The sequence below is a fragment of the Strix uralensis genome, unplaced genomic scaffold (assembly GCF_047716275.1).
Source record: "Strix uralensis isolate ZFMK-TIS-50842 unplaced genomic scaffold, bStrUra1 scaffold_460, whole genome shotgun sequence".
Lineage (NCBI taxonomy): Eukaryota > Metazoa > Chordata > Aves > Strigiformes > Strigidae > Strix > Strix uralensis.
The window spans coordinates 1-7,500 of NW_027437054.1; the positions used below are offsets into that span (position 1 = coordinate 1).

General features: G+C 63.7%; 3 protein-coding genes across 4 annotated transcripts in view; all 3 read right to left on the reverse strand.

Annotated features, from left to right (window-relative positions):
- Positions 1–613: 613 nt before the first annotated feature.
- Positions 614–2,184, reverse strand: DMAC2 (distal membrane arm assembly component 2). 2 transcript variants are annotated; one of them, XM_074857987.1, is made up of 6 exons: positions 2,161–2,184; positions 1,748–1,899; positions 1,391–1,471; positions 1,170–1,303; positions 928–1,090; positions 614–845 (listed from the first exon to the last, which is right to left on the reverse strand). In XM_074857987.1, the coding sequence occupies exons 1-6, from the start codon at positions 2,176–2,178 to the stop codon at positions 704–706; spliced, it is 690 nt and encodes a 229-aa protein (XP_074714088.1). In that variant the 5' UTR covers positions 2,179–2,184; the 3' UTR covers positions 614–703. The 2 variants fall into 2 exon arrangements, with proteins under 2 accessions (XP_074714088.1, XP_074714089.1); XM_074857988.1 differs by lacking the exon at positions 1,391–1,471.
- A 283-nt stretch (positions 2,185–2,467) lies between these two features.
- LOC141938953 (uncharacterized) lies at positions 2,468–6,624 on the reverse strand. The gene is made up of 4 exons (XM_074857985.1): positions 5,812–6,624; positions 5,386–5,520; positions 4,813–5,280; positions 2,468–2,618 (listed from the first exon to the last, which is right to left on the reverse strand). Exons 1-4 carry the CDS (start codon positions 6,207–6,209, stop codon positions 2,468–2,470), a joined length of 1,152 nt encoding a protein of 383 aa, XP_074714086.1. The 5' UTR covers positions 6,210–6,624.
- An 805-nt stretch (positions 6,625–7,429) lies between these two features.
- The window catches only part of LOC141938950 (homeobox protein otx5-like), an 11,269-nt gene continuing 11,198 nt past the window's right edge, over positions 7,430–7,500 (reverse strand). Inside the window, exon 4 of the mRNA XM_074857980.1 lies at positions 7,430–7,500. This exon is cut by the window's right edge and continues 768 nt beyond it. The gene's annotated coding sequence lies outside the window, so the exon portion shown is untranslated.

The following is a 7,500-nucleotide window of genomic DNA, read 5'->3' on the forward strand; positions in this document are numbered from 1 at the left end:
AGAGGGGAAATTGCCCCTTTTTGGGGGGTTAAACTCCTTGAGGGGGTAATTAACCCTCTTGGGGGGGTAATTAACTGTCTTGGGAGAGGAAGTCACCTGGCTGTGAGGAGGCTTAGCCCCCCCTTTGGGGGGAATTTACCCCCTTTGGGGGGAATTTACCCCCTTTTGGGGGAATTAACCCCCCCTGAGGAGGGATTAAACCCTTGGCCCAAGGATTAAATCCCTCAAGGGGGGGGGAATTTCCCACCTTGGGGTGCATTAACCCCCTCGGGGGGGGGAATTAACCCACTTGGGGGGGGAATTAACCCCCTCGGGGGGGGAATTAACCCGCTTTTGGGGGGTTTAATGTGGTTTGAGGAGGGAATTCCCCCCCCCCGAGGGAGAATTAAACCCCTCAAGGCTGGGGGGGGGGGGGGGGGATTTTACCTCCTCAAGCGGGGAATTAACCCCCCGGGGAGGGGATTTGTCCCCTGGAGGGGGAACTAAACTCCCGTCCCTGCTTCCACAGCTCCCAGAACACTCCCAGCAGCGACTGGTTTCAAACTGGGACCACTGGGAAGGGGGGGTGGGGGCGGGTCCAGCCCCGCTCTAAAAAAGCCCCAAAACGCGTCGATTCGTGGAGGGAGCTCGCAGGTGTTTAATGAGGGGGGGGGGGGGGGGCGGTGTAACACGGCTCCCTTTGCACCCCAAAACCTCGTCGGCTTCACGGGGGGGGCTGTGGCGGTGGCGGTGTCCCCTCGTTGTCCCCAAGGATGTGGCAGTGTGGCAGCGCCTCCTCCAGCAGGATACGGACCAGCCCCGGGCTGGGCACCCGCAAACCCGCCACGTCCAGGCGCCGGAGCAAACTGGGGGGGGGGGGGGGGGGTGTGAAATTAGGGGGTGCTGGGGCTCCCCGTAATCCCCTGTCCCCCCCCCCGCCGTGCTCACCGGAGGTGGTGGAGGGTGGCCAAGCCCCTCTCGGTGACGCGGGGACACCGGGCCACCGATAATTCCCGCAGGGTGTCCCCAAAAACGTGCAGTCGCCCCAAAGCCCAGTCGTCGAGGTGGGGGCACCCGCTCAAATCGAGGTGCTGCAGCCGCGTCAGCCTCACTGTAAGGTAGGGGGGGGTCAAAGGGGGGGGGTCCCTAAGGGGTTTTGGGGGGCTCAAAGGGGGGGTTGGGGGGCTCACCCAGGTTGTCCAGGCCGTTATAGGTGAGGGGGGAGCCGCTGAGGTCCAGGGCCACCACGGGGACGTCGCGGAGGTGAAGGACCTGCGGTTGCCACTCGTCCTCCGGGCGGAGCCAGTGCTCCTGCCCCTCAAATCTGGGGGGGGGGGGGGATCGGGGTGAAGACCCCCCCCCCACATCCTGGGGGGCAGGGGGACACCCCCAAAGCAGGACAAGGGCTCACCTGACCCCCCCGCCGCAGGACAGGGTGAAGGTGGCGGCCACCACGTTGTCCCCGTAGGTGTCCCTGAGGACGCCGCAGTACCTGGAGTAACGGGAGGGGGGGGGGGGGGGCTGACTCAGCCCCTCTTCTTGCACCCCACAAGTATTGGGGGGGCCCAAATCCAGCCCCTCCGCTTGTGCCCCCACCCCACAAGTTGGGGGGGGGGGAAGCCCCAATCCCACCCAATCCCACCCCTCCACCTGCCCCCCCCTCCCCCCAAGCAGGGAGCCTGACCCAGCCTATTTCTGCCCCACAAATTGGGGGGGGGGGGCGCGACCCAGCCCCCCCCATTTCCCCCCCCCCCAAACCCCCACATACGCGTTTTGCCTCTGCAGCCGGTTCCGCCGCCGCCGCTCCCCCCACGTCGCCACCGGTTCCACCTCGGAAATCCACCGGCCCAGGCGCTGCAACAGCCCCTCCGCCACCCCCCGGCTCTGGCGAGGGGGGGGCACCCCCCGACACCCCCCAACCTGCGGGGCGGCACCGGAACCCCCTTAATTTCCCCCCCCCACCCCCCAGTCGGAGAGGGTCGCGGGGGGGGGGGGGGGGGGGCCCAGACCTGCCCCTCCTTTAGGCCTTGGGGGTCCCGCGGACCCTTGGGGGTCCCCAAACCGCCTCCCCAACCCCTCTGGTCACTGGGGGGGGCCCTCGGGGGTGGGTTTTTGTCGTCCCGTGTCGTCCCCCCCCCGCCCCGGGAGCGCGTCTCCAAGGTGACGGCAGGCACCACCTACCGCCCTCAGCGCCGCCATCTTGAACTCGTCACGTGACAAACGGGGGGAGTGCGCATGCGCGGCAGCTAAGGACGCGGCCCCGGCGCTTTGGCCACGCCCCCTTCCGCGCGTAGCCACGCCCGCTCAGCGCATAACAGCGCGCGCGTCAGCGCGTAGCCACGCCTCCTTCAGCGCGTAGCCACGCCCCTCAGCCCACAACAACACGCTTCAGCGCGTAGCCACGCCCCTCAGCCAATAACAAGCCTTAGCGCGTAGCCACGCCTCCTTCAGCACGTACTCACGCCCCCTCGGTGAATAGACGCGCCCCTCAGGGCATAACCACGCCCGTATCAGCATGTAGCCACGCCCCCTCGGTACATAACCACGCCTCCCTCCGCTCGTAGCCACGCCCACCCCGCCCATCCTGGCGCGCCCCCTGGCGGTTCGGCGGAATGACGGGATCCGGGGGGGGGGGGGCCCTGCGGGGGGTCCCCGGGGTCGGGGGGGGCCGTGTCAGCGCCGTGGGAGGCCCCCGGGGTCACCCCCCCCCCCGAACGGGCCCCCCCGAGCTCAGCACGTGCCACGGGGCCGGGGCACCTGCAGACAGCGGGCACCCCCCAACGTGTCACCCCCAAACGTGTCACCCCAAAATGTGTCACCCCCCAACGTGTCACCCCCCAACGTGTCACCCCAAAATATGTCCCCCCCTGTACCAGTGTCACCCCCCATCGTGTCACCCTGCTGCTGCACCCTGTGCCACGCTCTGCCGTGCTGTGCACTGGGACGCACTGGGATGTACTGGGAGCAGCACTGGGATGCACCAGTACGCACTGGGATGCACTGGGATGCACCAGGAGCAGCACCAGTACACACTGGGATGCACTGGGATGCACTGGGATGCACCAGGACACACTGGGATGCACTGGGATGCACTGGGAGCAGCACCGGGATGCACCAGTACGCACTGGGACGCACTGGGACGCACTGGGATGCACTCGGATGCACTGGGACGCACTAGGATGCACTGGGACGTACTGGGATGCACTGGGATGTACTGGGATGTACTGGGAGCAGCACCAGGACGCACTGGGACGCACTGGGATGCACTGGGATGCACTGGGAGCAGCACCGGGATGCACTGGGACGCACTGGGATGCACTGGGACGTACTGGGATGCACTGGGATGCACTGGGATGCACTGGGATGTACTGGGATGTACTGGGAGCAGCACCAGGACGCACTGGGATGCACTGGGACGTACTGGGACGCACTGGGACGCACTGGGATGCACTCGGATGCACTGGGACGCACTAGGATGCACTGGGATGTACTGGGATGTACTGGGAGCAGCACCAGGACGCACTGGGATGCACTGGGATGCACTGGGATGCACTGGGAGCAGCACCGGGATGCACTGGGACGCACTGGGATGCACTGGGATGTACTGGGATGCACTGGGAGCAGCACCGGGATGCACTGGGACGCACTGGGATGCACTGGGATGTACTGGGATGTACTGGGATGCACTGGGAGCAGCACCGGGATGCACTGGGATGCACTGGGATGCACTGGGATGTACTGGGATGTACTGGGAGCAGCACCAGGACGCACTGGGACGTACTGGGACGCACTGGGCTCCACTTGCCGCTTTTACGGGCTCCGCGGGCCCCTTGGGGGGGGCAAAGTCCCCCCCCCCCATGGGACACGCCCCCCCCAAACCCCCAACCCCCCACTCTGCGCCTGCACTGGACCGTGCCCCCCCCCCCCAAAAAAACCCCGTTGCCCCCCCCCGAGTGGCCCGTGGGCTCGTGAAAGCCCCCCCCGCCCCCCCCCCCCTGCCCCGGACACGTCCCTGTAACCTCGGGGGGGGCCCTGACCCCCCCCCCCCAGCCTCCCCCCCCTCCTTATCCCCTTCATTAGGGCCGTTAAACCGGGCTTAACCCTCTTCCGCGCCCCCCCCCGGCTCGGCTCAGCCCGGATTAGGCTCCATCTGCCCGGGCAGGGCCTGGCTTAACCCCGGGGGGGGGGGACAAGACACCCCCCCCCGCCCCTGGGGCAGGGAGCGGGGCACCCTCGGGGACCCCCCCTGTGCAGGGACCCCCCCCCAGCGACCCCCAAGTTCAGGGACCCCCCAGGGACCCCCCCATGTGCAGGGACCCCCCCCCAGGGACCCCCATGTTCAGGGACCCCCCCCCAGCCAAGCCTGGGGCACCCCCAGGGACCCCCCCCAAGTTCAGGGACCCCCCAGGGACCCCCCCCATGTGCAGGGACCCCCCCCAGGGACCCCCATGTTCAGGGACCCCCCAGGGACCCCCCCCCATGTGCAGGGGGGGGGGGCGCGGGGGTCTTTGGGGGTGCCCAGGGGTCTGGGGGGGTTTTTCCACTTTTAACAAATTTTTATTATTATTATTTATTATTATTATTTCATTTTTTGAAGCCTGCGCCCCCCCCCCCCCCCCCCCCCCACGCACTCGCCAGCCCCGCACCGAGCTTTGGGGGGGGGGGGGGGGGGGGGGGGGCGAAGATGCAGCTACGGGGGTGCTGGGGGAGGAGGTTGGGGTACGGGGGGGGGATGGGGAGTGGAATGGGGGGGGGGGGCGTGTCCCGTGTCCCCGTGTGTCCCCCCCCCCGTGTGTCCCATGTCCTCTGTGGCGAGGAGCTCTGGGGGGGTGCGGTGGGGCGGGGGGGTACTCCGAGGTGGAGGGATCCTCTGTGCAGGGATACTCCGAGGTGGAGGGATACTCCGAGGTGTAGGGATCCTCTGTGCAGGGATACTCCGAGGTGGAGGGATACTCTGAGGTGTAGGGATACTCTGAGGTGGAGGGATCCTCTGTGCAGGGATACTCCGAGGTGTAGGGATACTCCGAGGTGTAGGGATACTCTGAGGTGGAGGGATCCTCCGTGCAGGGATACTCCAAGGTGTAGGGATACTCCGAGGTGTAGGGATCCTCTGTACAGGGATACTCCGAGGTGGAGGGATACTCCGAGGTGGAGGGATCCTCTGTGCAGGGATACTCTGAGGTGGAGGGATACTCTGAGGTGTAGAGATCCTCTGTACAGGGATACTCCGAGGTGGAGGGATACTCCGAGGTGTAGGGATCCTCTGTACAGGGATACTCCGAGGTGGAGGGATACTCCGAGGTGGAGGGATACTCTGAGGTGTAGGGATACTCTGAGGTGTAGAGATCCTCTGTGCAGGGATACTCCGAGGTGGAGGGATACTCCGAGGTGTAGGGATACTCTGAGGTGGAGGGATCCTCCGTGCAGGGATACTCCAAGGTGTAGGGATACTCCGAGGTGTAGGGATCCTCTGTACAGGGATACTCCGAGGTGGAGGGATACTCCGAGGTGTAGGGATCCTCTGTGCAGGGATACTCTGAGGTGGAGGGATACTCTGAGGTGTAGAGATCCTCTGTACAGGGATACTCCGAGGTGGAGGGATACTCCGAGGTGTAGGGATCCTCTGTGCAGGGATACCCCAAGGTGTAGGGATACTCTGAGGTGGAGGGATACTCTGAGGTGGAGGGATCCTCTGTACAGGGATACTCCAAGGTGTAGGGATACTCCGAGGTGTAGGGATCCTCTGTACAGGGATACTCCGAGGTGTAGGGATACTCCGAGGTGTAGGGATCCTCTGTACAGGGATACTCCGAGGTGGAGGGATACTCCGAGGTGGAGGGATCCTCTGTGCAGGGATACTCCGAGGTGGAGGGATACTCCGAGGTGGAGGGATCCTCTGTACAGGGATACTCCGAGGTGGAGGGATCCTCCAAGGTGCAGCGATCCTCTGTGCAGGGATCCTCCGAGGTGTAGGGATACTCCGAGGTGCAGCGATCCTCTGTGCAGGGATCCTCTGAGGTGTAGGGATCCTCCAAGGTGTAGGGATACTCCGAGTTGTAAGGATACTCCATGCAGGGATGCTCCGTGCAACAGGGACAGTTCATGCTGCAGGGATGCTCCAAGGTGCAGGGATCCTCCAAGGTGCAGGGATACTCCATGGTGTAGGGATGCTCCGCGCAACGGGAATTGTCCGTGGTGTAGGGATGCTCCACAGTGTAGGGCTGCTCCATGGTGTAGGGATACTCCTTGGTGTAAGGATGCTCCACACAACGGGAACATCCCCCAGTGCTGGGATACCACTTGGTGTAAGGCTACTCCTTGGTGTAGGGATACTCCTTGGTGTAGGGATACTCCCTGGTGTAAGGATGCTCTACGCGACGGGAACATCCCCCAGTGCCGGGATACTCCTCAGTGTAGGGATACTCCTTGGTGTAGGGATAGTCCTTAGTGTAGGGATACTCCATGGTGTAGGGCTACTCCCTGGTGTAAGGACGCTCTGTGTGACGGGAACATCCCCCAGTGCCAAGCTACTCCTCGGTGTAGGGATAGTCCTTAGTGTAGGGATGCTCCTTGGTGTACAGATAATCCTTAGTGTAGGGGTACTCCATGGTGTAGGGCTACTCCTTGGTGTAGGGCTACTCTATGGTGTAGGGATACTCCATGGTGTAGGGCTATTCCCTGGTGTAAGGATGCTCTGCGCGACGGGAACATCCCCCAGTACCAGGATACTCCTTGGTGTAGGGATAGTCCTTAGTGTAGGGATGCTCCTTGGTGTAGGGATACTCCATGGCGTAGGGATACTCCCTGGTGTAAGGATGCTCTGCGCGACGGGAACATCCCCCAGTGCCGGGATACTCCTTGGTGTAGGGCTAGTCCTTGGTGTAGGGATAGTCCTTGGTGTAGGGATACTCCTTGGTGTAGGGATGCTCCTTGGTGTAAGGATACTCCTTAGTGTAGGGCTACTCCTTGGTGTAGGGATACTCCATGGCGTAGGGCTACTCCTTGGTGTAGGGATACTCCCTGGTGCAGCACTACTCCTCGGTGTAGCGCTACTCCTTGGTGTAGGGATACTCCTTGGTGTAGGGCTACTCCTTGGTGTAGGGATGCTCTGCGTGACAGGAACATCCCCCAGTGCCGGGATACTCCTTGGTGTAGCGCTACTCCTTGGTGTACGGATACTCCTTGGTGTAGGGATACTCCCTGGTGTAGCACTACTCCTCGGTGTAGCGCTACTCCTTGGTGTAGGGATACTCCTTGGTGTAGGGCTACTCCTTGGTGTAGGGATGCTCTGCGTGACAGGAACATCCCCCAGTGCCGGGATACTCCTTGGTGTAGCGCTACTCCTTGGTGTACGGATACTCCTTGGTGTAGGGATACTCCCTGGTGTAGGGATACTCCCTGGTGCAGCGCTACTCCTCGGTGTAGGGATACTCCCTGGTGTAGGGATACTCCCTGGTGCAGCGCTACTCCTCGGTGTAGGGATACTCCCTGGTGTAGGGATGCTCCCTGGTGCAGCGCTAC

What these genes read in the sequence shown, in the direction of transcription:
- DMAC2 (XM_074857987.1), bottom strand. An exon ending in TCCTGCGGCGGGGGGGTCAG is followed by an intron (nt 1,304 to 1,390) that starts GTGAGCCCTTGT and finishes CCCCCCCCCCAG; the next exon opens with ATTTGAGGGGCAGGAGCACT. An exon ending in GCCACCCTCCACCACCTCCG is followed by an intron (nt 846 to 927) that starts GTGAGCACGGCG and finishes CCCCCCCCCCAG; the next exon opens with TTTGCTCCGGCGCCTGGACG.
- LOC141938953 (XM_074857985.1), bottom strand. Translation starts at nt 6,209, where the DNA reads ATGGAGCAGCCCTACACTGTGGAGCATCCCTACACCACGGACAATTCC. An exon ending in TGCACGGAGGATCCCTCCAC is followed by an intron (nt 5,281 to 5,385) that starts CTCAGAGTATCC and finishes GTATCCCTCCAC; the next exon opens with CTCGGAGTATCCCTCCACCT. An exon ending in GAGTACCCCCCCGCCCCACC is followed by an intron (nt 2,619 to 4,812) that starts GCACCCCCCCAG and finishes GACCCCCCGCAG; the next exon opens with GGCCCCCCCCCCCCCGGATC.